Consider the following 27,401-nt stretch of genomic DNA (forward strand, 5'->3'; position numbering starts at 1 on the left):
ATGCTAAGTTGTTGCTGTCAGGTGCATCTACCATACACTACCTTCTGGTCAAAGATACTAGCATTGTAATGGAAACAAAAAGTATGAAGAAGGGAGGTACTGTGAAAGGATTACTATTAAATAACTCCAAAAGAATTCCTCCTGGAATACAGACTCTGTTTTATAGGACCTAAGGCCATTTTAACAAAATATATTTATTGTGAAATGTTTATAAAATCCTGTAAGGAAATATTTGCAGGGCTGTGCCAGCATTATAGCTTCAGTGATAAATGGTCTAAGCCCTAAAGTTACTCATTCCATCTACTTTGGGGTGTTTTTAAGTACCCATGCCAAAGAAGCCCCATATTTATTTCCATAATTGTCTAAGTCCTTTTTGATACTCATTCCCCCTTCACCTTCACTTTGAAAAAAAAGACGATGATGATGAATAAAACAAAAAGTTATTTGCTATTCCTAATTCAATTTATGGAGAGAGCCCACTAGGTAAAAAATAACAGCATTTGGGGAAAAAATTATTCCCTAAAAATATGTTTATACAGTTTTATAAAATAAAGGGGTTTGTAAAAATAGAGAAGACTCTTTTTTAATTATAATAATAATGAAAATAGTAGAGGAACCAAACAGCCTAGAATTAAAATTAATGGCACTATTGTTTAAAATAAGAGAACAGAAATAGATTCCATGTAAATCAGGTGTCTTTCAGCTTCTAATTCCATTTAGCTTGGAAAGACGAGAAAGAGAAGATAAAGCTACAAATTTAAAACTGACAAAGGGCAGTACTTCTATGCAATTTATAATTAATCTATGGGACCATGTGTCAGTAGAATTTATTGAGAAAAATAGTTTAATGCTATTTTATAAGGGTAAGACATTAGAAGAAAAAGTATTGCTATTGAAGTTACATTAGCTAAGAAAATATTATAAGCGCTATTTATCATCAAGATTCAGGTCATAAGTTGGCTAGCAGCTGGAGTCAAGAAAAAACACTGCACACGTGGCCAGGTGAACTGTGGGTGTTTTACATCTTTCTTCAGGTGTTTTATTTAAGTCACTGCTAATGGAAAACATACTAAATGAAAGTCTCTTTCAGCCTAAAGTTTTGTAGTATTATGATCTATCTGGTCACTCTATTTCAATAAGCAACCTACCACAACCCTCCAAAAAACTCTCCTCTGTTTTAGAAGGAAAATTTTATTTCATCTTCTCCATGCAATTATCTACATGTGTACAAGCTGTAAATACTAAGTATTCACGTATTTTATCAGTGGTCCCTAACCTAGGAAGCTTAAAGACGTACTGATATCTCAGTTCTATTATTGGAAATTCAGATCTATTTTGTCTAGATTGCTACCTGGGCATAAAGGTTTTTGAAAGTTCCGCAAGATTCTAATATGCAGCTGGGGTTGCAAGCCCAATGTGAAAGGCAATAGAACTGCCTCAAAGTACCCAAAATGAAGGTACACACAAATGCAGACACATGGACACACACACACACACACCCCCCTCTTAATGATAATATCCTATAAAAGAAAGACAAATATGACCTGCATAATAAATGATTTATATGTGCTTTTACACACCATATAAATTATTAGATTACTTATCAATTACTTTTTAAAAATTGTTAAGTTACCTATCTATAAAGATTTAAAAGCCATATAAGTAGAATTTGACACACTATCATTACACTTTAACTACAAGCCACAGAAAAACAGTGTCCAGCTACTTACCATATGCCTCCTGAATTTTCCCAATCATATTATCACATTGTTCTTAGCATATTATTTTTTCTGTCATAAAGGTACAGTAATAGATAACTTACACAGACTTCAAAAGTGATGGTAGCATTACCATGATTAAAAGTCTGTCAGTCCTTCCACTCTAAGGCATTTTTAGGAGTCTTATAACCTGAACATTTGAACTTGCTTCAGGCATAGACTTGACTTACAAGACCACAGGTGTAAACTTGAGTATCTATTCCTGATATATAGGCATGAAAATTATTTTATAACATCGATAACTAAATAAAGTTTGTTTTTACCATGTGGCCCATCATCAAATGAAAAGATGAGTTTATCATCCTATTTAGAACTTTAGATGATTACTTAGACCAAGGCTGTTTTAAATTGGACAACTAACCTTTTTTGGTTTAGAGTTCCTCCTTGGAAATACCTAAGAATATAAGGAAAACCAACTTCTCAGAAGAGTAAGAACACAGTACTATAGATTGAAATATGATCCATAACTTTTCAGCCCTTGTCTTTTTAATATTAGAGTCATAGATCCAACTAAAAGGAAGCTCATGGTTTCATTTTCTCTAAATTAGAGTGCAAGAAGGTCTTTTACAGCCATTGATGCCAGTGTGTAATAAGAGAAAATAAAATAGGGAAAAAGACAAAGATATAGGATCTAGAATCAAAATATTACAAGTTTAAAATAATTTACAGATTACGTTAACCAAATTTATAAGAATGCAGGAATTCTCCCTAAACAAACTAAAACATTGTTTTCTAGTCAAATAACTTGGATCCTACCAAAAAGACTACAAAAAACTGTCTAATGAGTTCTAACAACTCTATCCATAATGATTCTGGAAGATAGAAGAACATACAAATTATCCACACCCTAGACTGCTAGTAGAAGTATTCTAAATTTCCTCCTCAACTATGCTTTAAACCTCCAGAATGTTCTTATAGCCACTTTGCTTTATAAGAAGCAAGTGCCATACCAATGATCTCATTATCATGTAACTTTGTGGTACAGTTATTAAGAACACATGCTTTGAAGCCAGACACATCAAAGTTTAACTTACGGTGTCATCATTCACTTGAAATGTGACTAGAGGCAAATTACTTAACTTTATCTTCTCATATGTAAATGTGAGTTATAATACCTAACATATTAGGTTGTATGAATTAAATAAGATACGCAAAATGAATTTTACAGTACCTCGCTTACAAACTTATTTCTAATAATAACATTAGCAGGATGAAAGGATCCATTTTCCTGATTTTATAGGCATTACTAAGCCACAGAGCTGGAAGTCCTAGATAGAGGGACAGTCTGAATGGTAAAGAACTGAAGAGCCACGGAGAAGCCACCATCACTGGGAGCTATCCCTGGTGCTGGTTTCAGAGCCAGGGCCCTATTATCCTATGTTCCAAAGTTTACTCCTCAAACAAACCAAATTCCGGTTTCAGTTCTCACCTTGATTTAGTAATGGGTTTCTGCTACCTTGTGTTCCTAAATTTAATTACCATTTGCTTCTCTCAGATGTTGATTTATTTTCCCAAATGAAAACCCAATCTGACACCATTTGCTTCCTTTGCTAGACATTTTTGCATTGAAATTTTTGACGTAAAGTTATATCTTTTTATCTCTAACCCCAACAATGATAGTTACTAAAAAATTGTCAATGTTCTTTTCCCCTAAACTTTTCTTAGGAAAACTTAAATATGTCTGGAAGAGTAATTAAAATTAATCCAAAGGTTTGAAAAGAATTAAGAGTATTGCTAAATTGTCCCAGGAAACTAACAGCCAACTCTTGGAGCTAGAAAATTCAGCACAGGTGTAAGCACTACTTTTGCCATGCCCATGGCAGACATTACTAATCTATCATAGAATTCATTTTTAATTCTGAACATCTTAGAATCCTCGACAAGCTCCAAACAGATATTGAGAGCCAAAAATGGCATGCAAATAGAAGCCTATCTATCATCCCCGAGTTATTATGAACATGTGAGTTTTTTCAAAAGAGGGCTTTTTTTCTTCAAGTCTCAACTGGAACACTGAACATACATTTATGATTTGAAGAGGATAGAAGCACCCTTACATTTTAGTTACATAGCAAGTACATGGTTATTAAAGAATCAGAGCTTCTCTTCTAAGACTGGAAGTGTTAGCCTTATGTCCTGGATAAATTCCAACTTAGGTAATTACATTCTGCTTACCTCACCCCCTTAGCAATTTTTTCAAGTGAATCCACTATTATTCTTCACTTCGTACCCTAACCTGCTGTGTAGTGTTGCGATAAGCTGTTAAACAGCTGCCATGCTTCACTCTACAATGGTGACTGTGCTGCACTGTATAATTTGTAACCATTCTCAGTGTGCTTTGGAATCTTTCAGGATGAAAGTGTTACCCTAAAATGCAAGATATCATCATCATTTTAAAGACATACAGTACAACTGCTTATTTCAGTTAAATTCAGCATAACATATTTAGAAAATACCTTATTTCATGAAAAACCATAAAACTAGGTTAAAATACCCATGAAACATGCTACAAAGATTATATGAAAAGGTATTTAAAGAAAGCAAACTATTTATCAACTATATGAATATTCTGCCAAAGAAAGGAATAGTAGGAAGAACAAATGCTTAAGACATTTTTATTTGAAAATACATCTGCCTTCATCAGATGGTAAAAATTCCCAATGTCACCCAAGAAAAACAGTGAAGAGAAAAATTGAACGTTAAGTCAATGGGAAATGGAGGAATGCCAACACGTATGGAGAAAGAGATCAAGGATAAATACAATTTTTAACATTTTCTTATTTTTCATCAGGATAGCCAGAAAATTATACAAATTCATTTTCTTGGAGACATAATTTTTTTACTATAGATTGCCTGAGGACACTTGCAGACAGGAATATAATTTTGGCAATACTGAAAAGGGTGTCATGATGCAACCAAGACAGGCTACTGCAGGTATGTGGACTTTCCACAGTTTGTAATTTGGTAGAGCTGCTTTCAGTCAGTGGCTCTCAACCTTGGTGTCATAGTAGAATAACTTGTGGAACTTAAAAAAAATAAACAAACAACAAAAAAACAAACAACCTAGTTCCAACCCCAGATATTCTGATTTAACAGACTCGGACATCAGGACTTTTTAAAGCTCTCCAGGTGATTATGATGTCCACTTAACATAGAAGAAACACAGATATGGGCTATGTTTTACCAACCTGGTTATAATTGTGGTTTGACTGGCTTTTACTTAAGGCAGAAAAACCAGTCACACTATTTGAGGAGATGCATACGGTCATACACTAAGTCCTCACTTAACAACTTCAATAGGTTCTCGGAAAGTACAACTCTAAGTGAAACAATAAACAAAATCATTTATTTCCCCTCATCAACTTTATAACAAAACAACATTGAGCAAAATGGTATTATTTGAGGACCAGCTGTATGTTGTTTCCCTTAAAGTCACAGTTTCCAAGAACCTATTGATAAAGTTAAGTGGGGGTTTACTGTACTTTATTAATACAGGCCACACAACTAGACCCCAAAGGCATGTTTCGTGGAGTGATACTTCATCAACTGGGAGGAGAAAAGGCTCTGTCACCTAAGGATTATATTTTTGAAGGGTCAAAATTCTAATGTAATATTTTTGGAAATAACTAGAAGGGTTTTTGAACCCGACACAAATTAGCTGTGGGTATTTTATTTGTGCTAAACTATAAAATCTTACACTAACTTTTTTTCTGACAAATACATCTAAGACATACTCTCTTTAGAACACACAAAAAAACTATTAACACACTAATGCTTACCTGCATATTAATCATTTACCTACAGTTAGAAGTACTGCACCCTCAACCCAACCCGCACATTCAGGACATACAAAAGAAATACATACAAGCATGAAGAGAAATAGGTTTTCAATTAGAGTCAAGTATTCCAAGATTACATACAATGATATGAATAGCTGATTGTCATTGATCACAACCGCCCTGTTCCACAGTGCTAATGCTGAAAAACAGCCACCAAATAAAACATAACAAACACACAAAAAATAAAATGTAAACAAAATAAAGCAGAGGAAACCTACCCATGAGCAGCAGGAAAGTGTCCTGAGTATCCCAAGTTCTATAAAAGGAATGAATAGGACTTACACTGCAAAGAATTATTGAAGTGAATTAAGTTAGTCATGAGGGAAAAGATGGAAGAACACACTGACAAAACATGGTAGTGGTATGTGGATTATCCATATAAGAGCAAATTGAGTCATTTACTCTAATAATCCTTCAAAGCATCAGAAATTGAGGTAGCAACAAAAAAGAGGTCAGTTTAGATGCCTGTGAGTGTCAATTAAAGTTGATAAAGTGTAACAGAGGAGTAGGTGTGACTCATACATGGCAAGGGCAGAGAGACGTGCAGGGAATATATTCCATACACTGGGTGAAATACTTTACCTATGTTCTCTCTCACATGATCCCCACTTGATCCCTAGGATTTAATGTTAGCGAATCTAAGAGTCTGAACAGGTGACATAATTTGACCAAGATACACATCTAGAAAGTGGCTAAGACCGGAATCCAAGCTTGACTCCTAAGTTTACATTCTTCCCCCTGTACCACATTATAACACATGACACTCTCCCTTACCCTACCCCATACTCTGAACTGACCAGAACATCAGCCCACCCCTTATGACGTCAGCCAGTTATTCCAACCAACAGGACTCAGGGAGAAAAAGAGGGATTCACCTGATAGCCACAGGAAGAGGCAGAACAGGAATGTTGCTACAGCCACCCTGCAATGGAAAATTTAAATAGGCTCTGAAGACAAACCTGGAGGGAGAGCTTAGGAAAAAAATTTAATCATGAAAGATAAATAATTTATATAAAACTTGCAAAGAGAAAGCATTAAAAAATGTGATGGTTGTACATAATACTGATTCACTCAGGATCTGTGATATCAAATCCCAGAAAAGAGAGACAAGAAAATAATTTACAGATTCTGAGTTTCAAATGCTGGAAACTCTTATTCCTCACTTTTCGAATAAGTTTTATATGAGTAGCACAGTGTTTACTGGAAGAACAAAATATGCTATCAGCAAGCAGAGTTCAGAGTCATATGCATTTTCATCTCAAAATGAGTTACAGATCAGAGAAATAAAATTATTTTCAGTGAAAAATACCCACAAGTTGTGAAGCAACTGAAATATTTGAGACTCTTCTAAGAAATTTCTGAATACCATCTATTCTTGAACAAATGGATCTATTTTGTCAATGTTGACTAATCCTATTCTCCTAACTACTAATGCAATGAATGACTCTAGTACCACATTACTAACAATCTCATGCAGTTTTTTTCTTTGCTTCTAAATTCTGACCATGCTGCCATAGTGCTCTAACGACCTCAGGTAAACACCTCTCCACTGCAGTTTCCCCAGTTATCAGATGACCGATTTGGATGGGAAGATTTCTAAAGTTTTTATTTCATAGACACCCTTCCAGTTCTGAAAAGTTCTGATTCTATTCTTTCATTAAAACAAAATCGACTGTCTAAAACTGAAAAGAGAATGAATCTGTCTACAGTGGAAACGTAGTTGACATTTTTGTCTGATTTTTCTATTTTAGTTAATAATACAAGAATTTTCAAAAACTTATGAATTGTTTTCAGTTCACTCACCCCCCACCCCTTGTCTTCTCCTTGTCTTTTGTTTCCAACAGAATTTATTACTATATCCTGGGTATTCTATTGTCTCACTGTCTCTTTTAACTCCATTCTCACATCATGAGACAGAAGCTCCCTCTTCAATTAGTGGAAAATAATTATAATATGCACTTAAGGATTCAGTATTATAAAATGAGTTTTGATATTATAAAAATGAAATATAGTAGCTTTGAATAGACCCATCTTTTACTCATAGATGACTTGGTCTGCTGAAGGTATCAGTAGATACTTAATAAAGCAGATTTGCACTGGATTTGAAATAGGTGGGTGTCCAAAACAGATAAATCAGCTCTCCACATGTAAATAAATTTAGAGGTACAGGCCAGACTCCGGAACTCAAGAGGTGATGACAGGAACAGGAAGCACATTCCCAACTAGGGACTGAATTTCAAATAAGGACTATATTTCCATGGATACATGAAAATATACAGGAGAGAAGAGGTGCTAAAATGTTATTTCTTCTCTCGATGCCCACTAATTATAAGAAAATTTTAGTGTGTGACCAAGGAAGAAATAAGGAAGAACTTCTACCATTTTCATTTCATGGCTATTTAAGAAACAGGATCAAGATTCCAGTTTAGAAAAACAGGTAAGAAAATATGAATTTACTGAAGGAGGGCCAAGTATGTGAACATTTCCCAGCATTCTAAAATACAACGCTAAACAATTAGAATTACTTCTGTACTGATCAATCCACCTAACATCATTCATCACCCATGTGGAATGTATGAATATCATTTGTGCGCTAGTGAGCTCACCTTAATTTGAAGAAAAATTATAACTAGATATCCTATATGAAGTTCTCACTGTTATTTTTACAAAATGTTTTACAGTACCATATTTAATAGTACTGATGAACAAAATAGAAATCTTCCAAACATAGTGAAAATTATTTGATAACAAGTTTCATGAGAACACTTACTAATAAAAATAAATTTGTAGGCAACATTGAGTCAAATACAGTATGAACAAAACAACCAAACTTAAGGAAATCATATCATTTCTTTTTATAAATGGATTTGAGACATCATTTGTTGAAAAATAACATAGTAGGAAGGCTTTTTCAATATCCTCAAAGTTAATTTTTTGAATCTCATGATACAGGGCTGACTAGTTTCTGAAAAAAAATAATAAAGAATAAACCTATAGGCCGGGCTCGGTGGCTCAAGCCTATAATCCCAGCACTTTGGGAGGCTGAGGCGGGTGGATCACGAGGTCAGGAGATCGAGACCATCCTGGCTAACACGGTGAAACCTCGTCTCTACTAAAAAAAATACAAAAAACTAGCCGGGCGAGGTGGCGGGCGCCTGTAGTCCCAGCTACTGGGGAGGCTGAGGCACAAGAATGGCGTAAACCTGGGAGGCGGAGCTTGCAGTGAGCTGAGATCTGGCCACTGCACTCCAGCCTGGGTGACCGAGCGAGACTCCGTCTCAAAAAAAAAAAAAAAAAAAAAAAAAAGAATAAACCTATCATAGTAATTTACACTTTTCCGAGCCACCCCACAGGGGAAAGCCTATCTTTTCTAGTCACTCACAGAAGCACCTCTATAGATAGCTGGTAATGATATAAACCTTATAGAGGTAAGAAAGTTCTGTACTTCACCTCCTATTAGGCCAAAAGTGCAGAAGACCCCCAAAACATGCAACAGAAGTGCACACATAAAAAAGTACTTGAATTTAATATTCTTAGCAATGTTTCTAAGTAGAATTTTGGCACTCAGTCTAGCATGGTAAGGTAGTTAGTACTAGAGAAAGCAACTGTTAAAAAACACAAAACACTAAGTTGACATAAAGTAAACATCACATGACACTCCTAAAATTACTGAAGTAGAACTGGATTACAATTTGTGGCAGAGTTCTGGCTTTACAGAAAATTAAAGACATTACATATAGGTTAATGAAAGAACAATACCATTTTGAGAACACACAAATTAAAAATAATAACAATGATCATTTATTTAGTGCTTACTATACCTCAAGAATTCTGCCAACTATCTTACACACAATACTTCATTTAATTCTCACAACAATGTAGCATGACTGAAATTACTCCCCCTACTTGACCAGTAAGAGAAAAAAAATGAGGTGGCAAAGGTCAAGCAACTTTATCAACAGCAGCCACTGGTTAGCAGAAGACATGGTATTGAAACTGCTCTGTATGACATCAAAGTCAGTTTTCTTAGGCACTACACCATATTGTCTTATCAATATACAGTACTTCATCTGATGATTCCCTATCCAAAGGGACTAAAAGCAATTATGTTATTGAACTCTGAGAAGACAAAGAGAAGAGTAATTCAATATACTCCTGCTTACCCAGAAATAAAGAGTTGAAAAGATCTGATGGTGTTACAAATTTTGCACTCAATTTTTATGAATCAGTAACAAATGATAAGAAACAATTATATTTATTTGAAAAAATAATCTGAGCAGTATCAAGTATGTCAAAGGAAAGGGCAAATCCAACCAAACCTTCTGCAAACGCAGGTCAATATAACAAATCACACTTCCTGCAGGTCAGCTCCATTTAAACGAGCCTCTGACTCATCTCTGACTCAATACATACAACTCTGAATTCACCATCTTTATAGCAGCAAATCTGTTTCTCAATTCCAATAGCACAGATCTTCCCCCAGCCACTATAATCAATACTTCGAAATCGCCCTGACTCTCCTCCATCAAGTTGTTACATCAACCTGCCAAGTGTACAACCAGCTTATTTGTGTGCTTCCTCCTTTTCATCGTTATGCCAGTTCTCCAGTTCATCTCCAATACCTATTCTAGTAGTTTTTTCACTTGTTTCTCTGCTTATCTCCTTTTCCATCAATATTCTATTCATCAATACCAGGTTACCCATGCTGTAGTGTAACAATGGCTACCAAATGACTATAGGCAAAAGCCTAAACTCCTTAGTCTTAATCCCATCTATAGTCTTACCACCTCCTCACACAACTAAGTCAAAGGTAATTAATCTTCTCTAGATACAATGACTCATTTACTTTCACAATTCTATGTACCTATACTCTGACTTCATAATGTGCCCTCTCACTCACTCAAACTCACCTCCATTCCCTAATAGCAAGACAAACATGGCACTAATAGAAGCAAGTATTAGAGTAAGACAGTTTGGGTAGCTATGCAATTTCAGGCAAGCTTAACCTTCTGAATCTCAGTTTCCTCACTTGCAAAATGAGGTTCATAGTACCTACCTTCCAGGGGATTGGTAAAGATGAAAAGTAATGTACATAAAGTAAGTGCCCAGAAAAGGCACTTGATACAGGACAGCCATTACGACTATGCCCAAAGCTTAGTGAGTCTTAGTGCCCAGCTCAAATGCCATAAAAATCACATTTTTTTATCTATTTGTACTTAAAGTCACCTGAGTATGCCTATTATTTCTACAAAGATCTTAACCTTAAGATTAAAAACTCTGTCTTATTTATCCTTATATCCCAGAATATCTTGTATTTAGCACATAAATAATAAACTTTTAATAGACATTGGGTGAACAAACGCATATATAAAATCTCAAAGAATTAAACTACTGGGAAGTAAATTTTATTACACCTAATTTTTTTGAGGCATATTTTAAAAGAGTTCTCTACATAACAAAATCTTTTATCAGGAATTTATTAGGGAATGAACCACTCTGGGTAAGAGATTATTCTGGTAACTTACTTTTCAATGGTATCTTTCAAATTGTTTATTTTTTAACGGAAAACTTCACAGAACATTTCCCAGCATTCTAAAATAGAATACTAAACAACTAGAATTACTTCTGTATTGATCAATCCACTTACCATCATTCATCACCCGTATGGAATGTATGAATATCATAGCTGCTGGGCAGATGTCACAGAACAGCAGTACATGTGACTTTTCCTGCCACATGACACAGTACTCACATTGCTAAGTTATACCATTTGGCTGCACTCATATGGGTTGGTAGAATATAAAACAGTCTGTCTTTTTATTTATCTGAATTAGTGATAAACTTCAGACCTACAGAATTACTAGAGTTTTCACAATTTTGTTCCCCTTTACTTTTCAAGTTGGAGTCATGTTGAATGGATAAACTTGCCAAAAAGCTGATCAATAGATAACAAAAATGGTGATAATGAAAGAAAGTATTAATAAAGCTACTAAAATCTGCCAAAAAGTTGTAGGTTGTAGTCAGCACATTATAACAATCATCTCAATCCTTATAACACACCTAAGGTGGGGGGGGGCTGCTATTTCAATTTTCAGCTTACAAATGAGAAAACTGCGGCTCTGGAAGGTTTAGTGATTTGCCCTAGGCTGAAGAGTGGTAGTAAGAGGTAGATCGCAAACTGGAATCCCCCTTGTATACCATACTACTGACTTACATCTTTTAATACAGCATTACCAAAAATGGAATGACTGGAGTAAGTGGCTTTTTAAAAGATAATCAAAGCTTAATTCTTCAAAACAACATACTTGAAATCTTTCCAGCATGCATTGGGAAGTTTAGTGATGCCCTCTGAGTCTGACAAGGAGAAAAGAGATCAAGTGGACCTTCTGTTGATTCCCCTCTTTGAGTCTGTTGAATGACATTCATCCGTACTTGGCAATAGTCCTGTTCCATGATGCCCCTGGGCTGGTGTCCCTAGCTGAGTATGTTCTTTAATTTTTAGTTATTTATCTGCATTGTCTGTGACCTTTGCTTCTCATCTCAGATTTCTTAGGACAGGACTACAAGAACCTAAGACAAAAATGGACATTAAGTCTATGATTTAAAATTAAGGAAATGTTCTTTACACTTGAGGTGAACAGGGGTAAATCATCCTATAATGAAATCACAGTTTTTGGTGTTGCTACTGAATTCAGAGCACTTCTTTTTGGTGGAGTAACTGCTGAACTCAAGAGAGCAGAAATCTAACTACTGTAATTAGGTGTTAACATGAATAATTTCAATAAAAAATATGTTTGGAATAAACAAGAGTTTATTCTATATAACTTTATTCATATATTTATATATAAATATTTATATTTATTTATATATTATTAAGTATATAAATACATAAATTTATAAACATTCCTTAATTTGTATATACTTACATTTATATATAAATATATGAATACATTTATATAAATATATGAATATATGAATATATTTATATATTCATATTTATATTTAAATATATATGAATATATATATATATATATATATGGCTAACAACCAAACTGTCTCTTCTTTTAACAAAGATAATTAAGAGGAAGACAGCTGGAATCTAACACAGCATTAAAGATTTGTATTAGATATAAAGGAGATTTCTTGACAGTGAGTAGTGCTATACATTAGAATAATCTATCAAAAGTTTTTTTACACAATTCTATAAATTTTTTAATGACATTCAAAAGAAATACGTTTTTGCATTTATTCTGAAAAGCCAAAATAACTGTTAGCATATATGGTTAAGTTTAAATTTGTAAAGTCAAAACTTTGCTTCTACTTTAGGTTTAGATTAATATTCAAAAAGACAGTACCCATTTCATTTACTTTATAGAGCAAAGGCAGTAGTTTTACTAATATGTCCAATATTAATACTGTCTCAAATATCTCAGAAGATTAAGGTGTTTTCTGGCACCCTCCCTAAAAACAGAACTCTTGATGGCAGAAAACAAAAAGTTTTCAGTGGGGAGCCATGGTGGCTGCCTTTTGTCCCATCAATCCACAAATTCTCGAATTACAAATCTGCTGTTGTTTTCTGACACATCTGCTTTGCAATGTAAAATAGTGTTTTCTTTAATAAGAATTCTTCAAAAAGCCCTTAGGCACCTCGCCTTTGTTTGCACAGCCTGGGAGTTTTCATTTAAAGTTTTCACACTGTTTTTAAAATTCCCTATTTTTGTTTCTAAATTAGTTAGGCAAAGTCCACAAACCTCTGTTTTGGCTTCTCATTTCAGCTACATAGAAATGATGAAGAGAAACGTGCAGAGAAATTTGTAAGGTTTTGATAAATGAGATTACCCCAAATGACCAACATCCTTTTTCCCTCTTTCCTTCAATGTCAAAAATGTGTAAGAGGTAGGAAAGCAGAAATGTTCTTTATATAATCCCTAGTCCAGGGATGTAAAATCTCCTACAAATTGAGGAAATTCTTGTTTACTCTGTGGCAACTCTGACAATCAAATGTGGTGGGAAATAGGAACAGACAGTGAAATGATCATGAAAATATATGAAATTCCATTGTAATGATCATAGCAAGGCTGATACTGGATATATTCTGTAACAACTAAGTTGGACCTGAAACCCAGATAAAGTATATATTTCTGAATCTAAAGTACTTTTGCTTTAATTTACTCAAAACCTAAACTTAAAACTCCCAAGGATATAGCATCCATTCATCTCCTAATTAAAAAATAAACAAATGGGTGTTTTTTAAGGTTTCCATAGGAAACATAAACATTTGATCTTTTTACATTAATTATGTGCAATCATAATGAAACAAATTTTGACTTTTTCCATAATAGGACCAAGAAGGCAGACAATTGATAAATATATACAAGTATCAGCCTGACAGCTTGAGCATTTGTCGTTCTTCACCTTTAATCCAGCTGAATATGACTTGAAGAAGATGACATTCACTTTGATACACTCTATTCATGACTCCCTCATGGAATTCCTTGGGAAGAGATTATCTTTTTCAAGGATAAGAAATGCTACTTTGCAATTTGCTGTCAATCTATAAAACATTCTTACATGATCCAGTTTGTTGGAAGTGAAGATAGTCTAGTGGCATGAAAAACATGGATCCTCCTTCAGTGGAGAATATTGTAGGGGACAGATGGAAGAAGTTGGATACTGTACAGATTCAGCCTGCTCCATCCTTAACATCTAATGTGATGGGCTGGACACTGCCCTATAAGACATGTTTCATATTATAAGCTAAGCTGTGAGGCAAGAGAGTTTGTATAAATGAGACATCTCTTAAAAAATAAAATAAAATAAATAGACGTTTTCTTACACATGAAATCACAGCCTGAGCCCATAGCTTTTTCTTTGAAGTATTCCTCCTATTCTGCTTCTTTAGGACCATTTTCATTTTTTCTATTAAAATTCTTTCTTAAAATTTTTCATTCCTGTTGATGTATCTTCTTTTTCAGAAATTCAACCTTTTGAAAATACGCTTTCAAAAGCCTTGAGCTCTTTGTTTTTTAATGTTACCATGACATACTCATTTTCATTCAAATTTTCTATCACTTCACTTTTATAAATCATTTGTTCTTTACTGGTCAAAGTCAAGTACTAGAGACCAGAATTTCTCTTTGTGAAACAGGTAACTACAGCAAAATTGTTAAGAGTCTGGGTTCTAAAACAATATTAAAAAATACCTGGTTTCTAGGTATACCTTTACTATCTGTATATGTGATCACTGGCAAAAAGTTACTTACATTTTCTATGCCTGAGTTTCTTCAACAGGAAATGTCTTTCAGAATTGAAAAGATATTAAATGCTAAGATATTTATGATAAATACATTTAGTACAATGCAGAGCATAAAGTAAGAATCAATACGGGTTAGTTGTTATGGCTAGTTCTACCATCTAAAGATGACACTGTCAGAAAGCAAGATGTGAGGCCAGGCAAGGTGGCTCACGGTTGTAAACCCAGCACTTTGGGAGGTCAAGGTGGGCAGATTGCTTGAGCCCAGGAGTTGGAGACCAGTCTGGGCAACATGGTGAAATGCTGTCTCTACAAAAAATAAAAAAAAATTAGCTGGATGTTGAGACAACCACCTGCAGTCCCAGCTATCAGTAGGGTAAAACGGGAGGGTCACTTGAGCCCAGGAGGTCAAGCCTGAAATGGGTCATGATCACATCATGGCACTCCAGCCTGGGCGACAGAGAGATATGCTGTGGAAGGAAGGGAAGGGAGGGGAGGGGAAGGAAGGAGTGGGGAGGGGAGGGAACAGAGAAAAGGAAAAGGAGAAGAAGGAGAAGGAGAAGGAGAAGGAAAAGGAAACGGAAAAGGGAAAGGAAAAGAAAGGAAAGGAAAGGAAAGGAAAGGAAAGGAAAGGAAAGGAAAGGAAAGGAAAGGAAAGGAAAGGAAAGGAAAGGAGAAAGGAGAGAGGAAAGGAGGAAGGAGAAAGGAGAAAGGAGAAAGGAAAGGAGGAAGGAGGAAGGAGAAAAGAGAAAGGAGAAAGGAGAAAGGAAAGGAAAGGGGAAAGGAAGATGCAAATTCTTCAGATGTTTGGATTTCATAAGACTGAGACTTTTGCAGAAAAGTCTGGATATTTAAAATTTCCCTACTTCTGCTAAGGATTGCCTTTATGACAATTACATGACCTAAAGTAGGAAAATATTGGCTTCCTTTAGCACCTCGTTTAGTAGGTTGCAAGATTACTCCCTTTTTCCTCTGCCTCTCCATCACATACTCGGCACCATGGAGTTCCACGGGAAATTTGTCTTCTTGAAACACACTGCAAAACTGCTTGACTTTTCAATCTAATCTATATCCTTTAACACAAAATAGTCTTTTGCAATATATTCCAGTAGTAATTTTCATCTCACCAAGTCTCAGGACCATATTTATCTTCTGGTATTAGTATTACAAAATCTGCTTTGTTGACCACCTATCTTGCGGGCCTGGAAGCCTTCAGTATGGAAGGAGCCAGTGTCTACAACCCAGCAGAAAAGGGAAATTTGGTCAATGTAAAGCTGTAATCAGGGAGATCTAAAAAAGATAGCTTAATAACATGTCTCCTGGTCACTGAAAACTGAAAGACATTACAACTGCACAAGAAAGGCTTTAGATGTTTACCGTCTTCCTTTAGGGGAACACAGCTCATGCACATCTTAAAGTAAGGTATAATGTTTAACTCCATTTGCTGTCATTTATAATTTCTGCCAAAAGTGGATTATGCATTTTCCTACATTCTTTTTAAAATGAAACATACTGGTTACCATTTAATCTCTCTTAATAAATCACAGTCATCCTTTTGATGTACAAGCTGTACAATCACGAAGAAATGTCTGCAGGGGTTATTTGATGTGCAGAGTTGCCTGCCCTGTCATAGAATGGCTCCAGGCTGCTATGTGTTTTTTTTTTTTTTAACTTCCCATATATTTTTTTCAAAATGGTTTATCTCTCTCCTCCCTTGTTGTCAAGCTGTCAGTCAGCTGTCACTTTTTACTGCTGTCAGTGAGACTGCCTTTATCACACCCCCAATTTGATGCTGCTAATCTGCTGTCAGCTGAAAAATCAGATAATCAAGACCTCCGAAACTGCATTTACAATACGTGGTGGGCTGAGCACCGGATGAAGATTTTGAGATACAAGTTCTAGTTCCTGCCCTGCCTATATCTAGCTGTGTGATTGCCAGAAAACATATAACTTCTCTGGGCCTTGGGCACCTTCATCCATAAAATAAGAAGGGGAGTGTGTGTGTGTATGTGTGTATGTATGTGTGTGTGTGTGTGTGTGTGTGTGTGTGTGTCAGAGACAGAGAGAGATCTCATCCAGACCTGAATCCTAAGTTTCTTTGGCTATGAGAATACACATGAAACTTTTTTGTGACTTAACAGAATGCAGGGTGGATGCCACTGACCTTTTAATGGTCAAATTCAAGGACGCTTTTTAGTCATCACTTTACTTAACCTCACCGCTGTGAATTCACTAATGATTATCTCCTTAGAACTCTCTCCCCTTTGTTCCACAGGATAATGATTTCAGCGTTGACCTCCTGACTCTTACTTATTCTTCTCACTTCAATCTTGGGCTCTTCCTCCACCAACCCCTTAAGTGTCAAGAATGCCAAAGTGGCTCCAATGTAAAAAGGTCAGGACGATGATGAGGAACCCAGCAAAGGAGCCTGAGAAGCAGCAGTCTCTGTGAAAATCAGGGGACTATGTGTGCTAAGACAAGTGAAGAATGTCATGGTGTGTCAAATGCTGCTGCTATGATAAGTAAGATGCGGACTACAAACTGACCACAGGATTTAGAGACAGTGGTGACCCTGACTAAAACAATTTCAGTGGAATACTTTTCACTCAGAACAGGAGGAAGGAACTTAGAAGGAACAAGTATAAACAACTCTTTTAAGAGGTTTTGCTACTAAGAGAAGGAGAGAAATGAGGTAGTAGAAGGGGGAAGTGGAATAAGGAGAAAAAAAGTTTAAGATGTAAGAAATAGTAATAGTTTTGTATGCTAATAGAAATAATTCAGACAAAAGAAAAATAGGAATAATTCAGAAGAAAGGAAAACTGATGATGCAGAATAGACCAGGAAAAACTGCCAGGACAATAGGCCTTGAGTATGTGGGATGGATGAATTCTGGAAAAGAAGTGGAGATGGGACCTTACACAGAAGCGAGGTCAGTTTATCTCCAGTAACAGGTGAGAAGATGGAGAATATGCACCCAGAAGAAGAATATAATTGGGTGGACCTGGTAGTATCAATAAATAAAAGTTGTCTTCTGATTGCTTATATTTCCTCAGTCATCAGCTGAGAATGAAGAGAGAAGATTTGGTACTGGAGTGTTCTTTAAAAAGAAGAAGGCATAATTAATTATCTAGAAGAAGGGAAATGCTTGCCAGGTAGCTCAAAGGGCCCATCTGAATCTTAGGAGTCATACATTTAGTACATGTTAATAAGTATGACATGCTTTTCTCCAGTCATGTTTAGTCCATGATTATAGGAAGAAAGTATATGAACAAGTAGATTTAAACAGACGAGGGTTTTTGCCAATCAAATATGAAACAAAAGGTGTAGAAGATTTGAGAGGATATGCAAGGGAGTAAACATAATGATGGAATAAGAAAGTTAAGCTGGACAAAGAAAGAGAAAATAGGACAAGAGTGAAATTAAGTTGGCTCAATCAATGGATGGTAGGGTCTGGTAAGGCCAAAGGATTGTTTGACTCAAGGTGATAAAGAAAATAAATAAAACCAATCTCCTTATTTATATTAGATTCAGCTTTTAGGAGAGTTCTCTTTTCATGTGTCAATTTTAAGATGGTGAGGGGTGGAGGGAAGATGGTCCTCTATATTCAGATGCCAATAAATATGCTAGGTTATAAATTAATGGGGAGGTAATAAGATAAAATAATCTTTTATTGTGGGTCTACTGTATGCTAAGCACATTATTTCATTTAATCACTGCATCATCCCTATGAGATGGTTTAATTACAACCATTAACGAACCTAAGTGCAAGGTCATTCCACAGGTACAGATCACAGAGCTAGTAAGTGGTGGTCAAAACTCAATACATGTACACCTGACTAAGGCATCTAGGAGCTTTCCCATCCCAAAATATTCAATACAGATAATGAAATGTTTTCAAGGGAATACACTCTCTTGCTATTTATCTGGTCTTTGGGAGTGACACAGGAGATGAGTGAGGAAGGCAAGAGGTAGCAGGAGGTGCCATGAATCCAATATTAGCGAAACCGCCAAACTGACAGACATGCTCTGAGTTTTAACAGACAGAAACTCTAAAAATCTTCATTTATTTTGTTGGAAATATGGCTTTTCTCCCCTCTCTAATTAACATCCATTATATTATATAGCACAATGATTAATAATTTAACTGTATCTTCTGCTTTGTTTTTAGTTAAATTCATTTTTTTCCCATGACCAAATAATATCTGGATTGGGAGAAAGATACAAGCCTTCAAAAATATTTTTTAATCACCTTGGTTATTTTGCCTTTGGAATTACTAAATACTTTTCAACATCTCAACAAAATAATACGGTTTTGAAACTGCAGGCTTTAGAATGATTGTCATTCATGCAAATAATCACTTACTTACACTATATGAGTTTGGGTTGCATAAAGCAAATTACCATTTGAAAATAATTCAAATAACACTCTAGGCTAAGACCTTGCTTATGAATGTTATCTCGGCCACAATATTTCTTAACCTTTTTCTATTTAGCTAGATTCCTTTATGGTAATATCATCCAAATTAATAAACTATTCAATTGCCACAGGTATATTAAACATAAGATGTTGCAGAAACATATCGGATGTAAATGAATTTTAAAACATTTACTTAGAATTCTATAGCAGTAATAAGAGGAGCTATAACCACCTACACACTTACACATTTTGCCTATATGTGATGTTAAAAAACCTTAAAACATGTCAAAATATAAGGTTCATAGTTTTTAAAATTCAGACATATAACTGCTCTAGTTAATCACAGGCAAAGTGTAACTATTACAGTTTTCAAAAGTTGAAGTTCTCTCATCACACATAAGAAAACTGTATGTCTACAAATACATACCAATAATATACATAATTACATATATATTCTGAAAATTGCTTGTGATCATGGCTCCACTTAGCTTTATAGTTTTCAAAACAGCAAATAAATCATAAACTGTTTTTGACAAATGACCTGTAATGACAGGATGCTTGAATGGTAAGTAGAAATTGGAATCAGAAGTCATAAAGCCTAGATGTTAATCCAGTCTGTGACAATGACAAGGTGAATACAAGCCAATCTCTACTTCTCTGGGCCTCTGTTTTCTGTACTCTATAAAGATTGGGCAAGATGGTCTAACTTAAATTTCACGACTCACTAACTTGATTTTCTATGGGGCAGATTTTTCTTCGGTGAAATATTAACAAATAAGACACTCAAATAAATCAGCAATAGGGGTGCAGATGAGGACTACCATTTCTACAGCAAAATATGGGTGAAGTCAGTAAGTGTAGAACATAGAAGTTAATGCTGACCTCTTGCATAGCATGTTTGGATATTAAATCATTTCCTGCCTTCATTTCAGGGATGAGGATGAAACAGCTGTTCCTGAACTCTTTTAAGAAAGCAGTCAGTAAAAAACAGCAGTGTCTCCCGCTAGTGTGAGTCCCGCTGAAGTAAACTTTCTGTTCACAAGGGAGAAATATTCCTAGTGGTAGTAAAAACAGTTTTGCTAGGTTTAATCAAAAGTGAAAAGGAATTCCAGAATGTTCCCTTTGAGCCACGTCATCCACTGCTAATTCAAGGTGGGCCCAGCAACAAGGGTAATAAAAAAAAATGTCCTTAGTAACTAAGAAAGAGAAATGGCAATTAGGTACATTTATAAACCAATACAGAAGACTTAACTCTTTATTAAGATAATATAAATAATTAAAAATAAAGAAAAAATAAAAGGAAATAGTATGGGAAATGAATTAATCTAAGCAGTGAGATTTAACATAGACTTATCTAGACCAGTTATTATATATATAAATCAATGGACATAAGCTGAATGCAAAGGTTGAGAAATATGCTTGACAATGACTTCTGTAACAAAAAAATATAGAAACAAAACACCAGGCTGTTTTGACAAACAAATAAATAAAAGGAAAGAAAGGAAGGACTCAATATCTGAACTAACTATTTAGTGATGGGTTAGACACACGATGATTTAAAATCTCTGTAAATCACAGCATGGTAAGATAGAACTAAATTCTCTAATTAACCATACTTGGCATGAAGAACATCAATTTCTATACATTTAAGGAATAATTTATGACACAATATTGAGAACAGAGTCGAACATACTGACCTGCTCACATCAGGAAACCTGATGGGAAAGTAAATAACTTGGCACTTGGGTCTGATGATGCTTTCCAGATCCTTGGGTCTGTGATCAGGAATCAGCTTCATAAATTTTCCAATGGAAGTGAGAAATGATTCCATATTAAAAACTGAGTTGAATACAACCACATCAGCCACCAGGCTGTTAAGGTAAAAGACAAATGCAAATGATGAGCCCAGACTCATTCAGAGTAATTTTTATCAACCTAAGACCTCTATGGATTAATCAGAGTTTTTACTGCACCTTAGGTTTGCAAAGAACTCTTCATTTCACATCAGTATCTACCAAAATATCTCTAAGAGCTAAGTTAGTTTCATTACTGTTATATCACAGGGAGTTGATTAGTGGCATCAGACTGGAAAGGCAATAGGGAAATGGAATGATTTAATGGGATTGCATGAGACTCCAAACCAAAGCATATTTTTCCACAATGCCAGGAACTTTCTATATTATCAACAACATTAAGTACAGCAATTCCTTTTTCTTCATGGCCCAACTACCCATGTTGAATTTCTATGTCAGTGATGTGCATCGTTTTATACCATACTACCGAGAACAGAACATGTGTCACACTTCTCACTAACTTCAAGGAGACTAATTCAGACAAAACTATTTTCATACTAGGGCATGATACTTTCAGCGCTATTTGGTTAAAGTCTACTTCTTGCTTTAGCCTTTACTTCAAGAAACTGTGTTAAGTTTTTGAAATTTGTGGGACTACACAGAAAGGATTATGGTATCCCAAAATAATTTGTTTCACTATCATATTATATTATATTGGGCTAGCTAGAGAAATAGAAGAAATTGGTAGAAATGGATCCAGAAATCCAGATCACTAAGTCCTAATTGATTAGATAAAGGTACATATAAATTATAAAGCACCGCAACACCATGGACCTTCGAATTCAACAAAATAAATGTAATAATACCAGTCCGCAACAACAATGGTTCGAACTTAAGATTTTTTTAACTTCACAATGGTGAAAATGTAATATACATTTAATTAAAACCATACTTCGAATACTGAATTTTTATCTTGTCCTGGGCTAATGGTATGTGCACAATATTCTCTCACGATGCTGGGCAGCAGCAGTGAGGTACAAATCTCAGTCAGCCACATGATCACAAGGGTAAACAGCCAATACTCTACAGCGGTCTGTGCTGCCAGATGAGTTTGCCCAATTGTAGGCTAATATAAGTATTCTGAATATGTTGAAGGTAAGTTAGACTAAGCTATGATGTTCGATAGGTTAGTTGTATTAAATGCATTTCAACTTATAATATTCTCAACTCACAACAATGGATTTACCAGGCTGTAATCCTATCCTACGATGAGGAGCATCTGTATACAAGATTAAAGGGACAAAGCAATTGGTTTTATTCCACCCTAAAAGTGATAGATCAATACTACTGGAAAGAAGACATGTTATGTCCACAGGACTGCAGAACACCACAGAATAAGTAGAGCTTATAGAATAGGAATGCCATAGCCAATCATCAGTTTCGTTTAAGTCATATTTGCTGAGACAGCCAAATTTACTATTACAACGTTAATATACAGCAGAATAAAAAATGAACAAAAAGAGTGTTGGCCTGCTACTCCCATGCCCCCCCCCCCCCACCGAAAAAAAACTGATTTTCCATACAAGTATTGTTTATCAGTTGCTACCTAGTGCAAATTTGGGGGGTGCGGGTGATTACAACATGAATAATACAAAGGAATGTCACAGAAGTGCTGACACAACACTAAGCAATAAGGAAGCCAAGATAATAATATACCAAAAGTTGAAGAATGTTTTACAGCTAGTCTGTTTTCACCATATGTCACATACTGTAATAGCGACCTACAGGTCATAATATATAGTTGTGACATGTGTTCATAAGTCAGAGGGTTAGTGAAACCACTGTTTAAGGTGAGTGCTTATGTCAGTCATCTTTGAAGTCCTTAACTGCCACACAGTCAAGAAAGAAGTCTGACAGTGCCAAAAAAGCAGAAGTCAGCAAGAAAACTAAAGAAACATGTGAGGAAGCAGGAGTCATACTTTTCAAAGAGAATCTGAACAGGATTGCCTTTTGACACTCTTATTTTTCCTCTGGACAACTGTGAACCATTTTTTTCCCATTAAGAAGCCAACTGATGATGAAGTCCACTTCTCTTTCTTTCTCCAAGCTTGTCTATAAGTTTACCCTCTTGAGAAAAGCAATGCTGAAAAATCATGTACAAAACTTTTATAGTCTCATTCCCTATGAGCAAAAACAATGTTTTGTGAAAGTGAGGGGGAATCGAGAGCTGAATTGTTTTAGACAGCTTCCCTCAAAGGGCATGTGACCCAACAACTTACATTCTTAAAAATCCAGTCTATGCTAAATTAAAGATCCAAGATAGTTTACAGAAATATCCTTTTTGGTACATTTCCTCCCTGATACGAGTGGATGTAACTTCCATTAACTTTAAAGCCACCCATAAAGGGAAAAATAGACTTAGTTTTTTTCCCAGTGATTTCTCAGGGGTAATAAACACACTATCTGAGGAAAAGAGTGATGCTAATTCAAGAAATCAAAAGAATATTACAAATGTTTTCCATATTGATAAAGCACAAAATGATTTTATTTTCATTTTTAAAACATATTTTCCTTCTCTGCTTCAATACAAAGTATTTTAATTTTATTATGAAATTTTAAAACGGCTGCTTTTTTTTTATGAGACATTTGACATGAAGCAGTTTCAGTCTATTTTGATAGCACTGCTACTTCACAATTGAAGCAGCTTGTAAAAATGATTGTAGGAAAACATTCACAAAAGGCACACAACACAGAATTATTACTATATGGCGTTTTTCTATGTCAACTAAACTATGAAACATTCTTGCAAAAGTTGGGGGTCTGTATAAACACATCATCAAACCCAGCTGCTAATAGCTGTTAATAAAGATGAATAAAATGTACAAAATCACTGACAGATTCCGTTTGACTGTTGCAGTTATGTGAATAGGATCCAATAGCAAAGCCATTTCAGAATTGTTATTAACTTCTTTCATTAACTAAGCTTCAGGAGATACACTTTGTCGAAGTAACAACAAGGAAAGACCATCACCTTTAAAATGTCACGGTATTTTAAGGCTGTGCCATTTCAGAAGACTCAATGAGGGAAAAAAGAAAGCACTACCTAAAGATTCATTTTCCATAGTCGTCTCTGTCTTACAATAAAAAAAAAGGGGAGGGAGGCAAAACCCCAAGTTGCTCCATTATGCTTTAATTTCTATTTTTCTGTAAAACTCTATTTTGATTTTAGCTGAATACAGTGATCATGATTAGTAAGTAAGAGTTGACTAACTGCACTTTCTAAATGCCTTAAGCAATAGATCATGAAATCAAGGGGTGAAGGTCCCTGCCAACCTTTCAATTCTATTTTGAACGTTGTGAAAAACAGGTAATTAGCTCAACATATAATTAGATTGTTACATATATGTATTTTTATAAAATGATTAGTGGTGAACTTACATATATTGCAGAAGGAAGAATTGTTTAAATATCTGTACCTACCTTATGGTGTTTTTTAAAAAGGTGTACAGTAGTAGGTCTCCAGATTTAAAATGTAACCACCTACAAAGAAAAAGGTAGCAAAGGGCCAAATACAATGATACAATGCATACCTACCATGAAAGAATTTGGTTGTATCCATACTGGAAATCCCTCTCCTGACATTTCTTGACAGGATATATCAACTGGTTCTCGTGAAAATACAGAATCGTTTTCAGTTTCCCAAGGTCAGGCCGAAGGGCAGCCAGTTCGGTCAGGTTAAGCACTGAACTTGCAAAGAGGGTCCTAGGAAACAAGAAAATTGGGGTTTACTGTCCCAGGTATGTTTGAAGGGGTCATGCTTTGCTCTTCTCTCCTCTTTCCTCTTCCCACCCCAAGAAAAACACATCCCCTATAGTGACACATCAATAGTTGAGCCTTAATACCATGTAGCAGCATTCTAAGTTTTGATCTCTTAAAAAGCAGCTGCTTAGAACTATAAAGTCCCCGAATCTCACTGGTCTTCTCAGTGCAGTTACTGTGAAATGTTTAAAAAAAAAAAAAAAAAAGCCGGATGGATTTTATTGAAAAAGGCAAGAAAAGCTCTATCTGAAGGACAAATGGAACAAAGATAAGGCTGACTGGGGAATACTTTGCTTGCCAGTTTCATTACACTTTCCTTCTTTATGCAACCAACTACTGAAATTCAATGTATGAGCAGGAATGGCACATGTTCATGTTATGACATAAACCCTTTTGATTTATGCAATAGGCTTATCTAGTATGGTCTTTTTCTCTTGGCATGTTTTCTTACCCTCCCCTCACTTGTAAAGTATCTTACAATACTTGTATTTTTAAAAACATCTTTTCTTCTCCATTACTGGACTGCTAATGGTACCAGATGCACGATCTGTAAAATCCCTTAATAAAGCACAAATATAAAAATTTGATGAAAGGCTGATTCCTTATCTTTAGGGAAAGAGGGAAACTGAAAGCTTGCCTATCCATGTTTATAAATGAAAAAAAGTGTCAATTTACTCTCTCATTCCACATATATTTACTAAATGCCTACTATGTGCCAGGGTCTAACGAGGAAGAACACAAAAGATGAACAAGACAGCTCAGCAGGATAAATGCTGCCTGTAATAGAGACATACACAAAACATTAGAGAAACAAACAGAAAGCAATTCTAATTGTCTGGGACAACCTGGAAATGTTTCCCTAATGAGGTGCCTATTGCATATGGACACAAAAGAGGGACAAAGTACAGGTCTTGAGCAGCTGAGGGCATTTAGATGGCACAATTTTGATAGAATGCCACCTTTATAACATAATGTAACATAATTTGACCTTTATAGCTTTAATTCCCATTCTAAAAAATCAGGTTCAAGAAGGTTAAGAGTTTTTTTCTAGGATCACACTGGTAGAAAGTGGCAAAGCAGAGAGACTGCTGGTCTTCTAAGAGCTCAAACTGCTTTTCATTACACCACAGATATGAATTGGTTGCGGACCACTTACACTGCAAGTGCTTTTTTCTGTACTTAATAAATACAAAATATCATCCTTGTTATTACCATGATTACAACTACTATAAATCCTCCCTTGCTGACAGGCCAAATGGCTAACTTCAGGTGTTTATATGATCTGCTGCACTAGCCTTTCACATAAGAAGAATGATTACATAATAAGTGTATATATCACAAGTAGGAATTCAAGTGTCTTCTTCATGGGCTAAAAGAGGCACGTAAGACCAAAAGCCAGCAATCCCTCTTCAAACGTACATAGCTATATTAATGTTATAATTTATCTCTTTAAGGGAAAAAAAATCTTACCAAGGAGATGCATTTATTTTTTTAAACTTGTTTATCTATACCCAAATAAAAAAAAATTATACCCAAACAATGTCCTACTTTGTCCAAACATATTCCCCCTACCACTATCACATATAAGCCTTTCTAAAACTTATATTGAAAATTCTGAAACATGAAGATATTTGCTTACCTAAAAATCTCATCTTCAGCAGACAAAACAACAAAATATTAATTTCAAACAATATTTTCCTTAAAAGGGAATACATGGCAACTTGTAGGTCTAGTTATGGAGTAATCTTTCCTCCTCTCCTTCTATTCTTTGTTACTATCCCCATCCCTGACCATACATATTACTGGAAGCAATGAAGCCCATTCTTAATCATTGTCACCTGGGCAAGCACAATTTTTTTCACACACAAGGCAGAAAAATGCATTAAAAGTAGCCTTCATATGAGTTATTAATTACAAAAATATACCTTTTATGATGGGGAAATCTGGTAGAAATCAATATAACCAAGTGATCAAACTTTCTATGACCAATAATGGGACAAAGTGATACCCTGTATTTCGAAATGTGATACATTGAGAAAGATACAAATCATCAGTGTAGTATTCCTGCCAAAATTGCCTAATCTGAATTTGGTAAGGAATAACCAGACAAATATTCTGCAAAATAATTCACTAGATCTCTAAAAATGCCATGTCATAAAAGAAAAAAAATCTAGATTAAAGGAAATAAAGACACCCAAAACAAAATCCAGTAAGTGATCCTTCACTGGATACTGGAAGGGGAAAGAACACCTAGTAAGGACATTATTAGGACAATAGGAAAAATTTGAATATGGGCTGAATATAAGACTGCAAGTTTTTGTCAATCTTTAATTTATTAAATACAATAATTTTATTGCAGTTATGTAGGAGAATAATCTTATTCTTAGGAGATTCATGTCAAATTATTTAGATGTGAAATGCCATGTTGTCTGCAATTAATTATTAAATAGTTCAGCCAAATGCTACTGCTAATAATAAATATTAATATGTATATATTTACAGAGA

General features: G+C 35.1%; 1 protein-coding gene across 11 annotated transcripts in view; it reads right to left on the reverse strand.

The window, feature by feature from the left end:
• Window positions 1-27,401, reverse strand: part of GTDC1 (glycosyltransferase like domain containing 1) — a 393,529-nt gene that overhangs the window by 170,034 nt on the left and 196,094 nt on the right. For 8 of the 11 annotated variants that reach the window (XM_023217481.2, XM_031936424.1, XM_023217484.2 and 5 more), the window contains exons 5-6: window positions 24,672-24,839; window positions 20,982-21,155 (exon numbers count right to left, since the gene is read on the reverse strand). In XM_023217481.2, the coding sequence (XP_023073249.1) occupies window positions 20,982-21,155; window positions 24,672-24,839 (342 nt within the window). Of the gene's footprint in view, window positions 1-6,489; window positions 6,537-20,981; window positions 21,156-24,671; window positions 24,840-27,401 lie in introns of all 11 variants that reach the window. The other 3 variants (XM_023217485.2, XM_023217483.2, XM_023217482.2) reach the window with 1 other exon arrangement.

The sequence above is a fragment of the Piliocolobus tephrosceles genome, chromosome 11 (genome assembly GCF_002776525.5).
Source record: "Piliocolobus tephrosceles isolate RC106 chromosome 11, ASM277652v3, whole genome shotgun sequence".
Taxonomy (NCBI): domain Eukaryota; kingdom Metazoa; phylum Chordata; class Mammalia; order Primates; family Cercopithecidae; genus Piliocolobus; species Piliocolobus tephrosceles.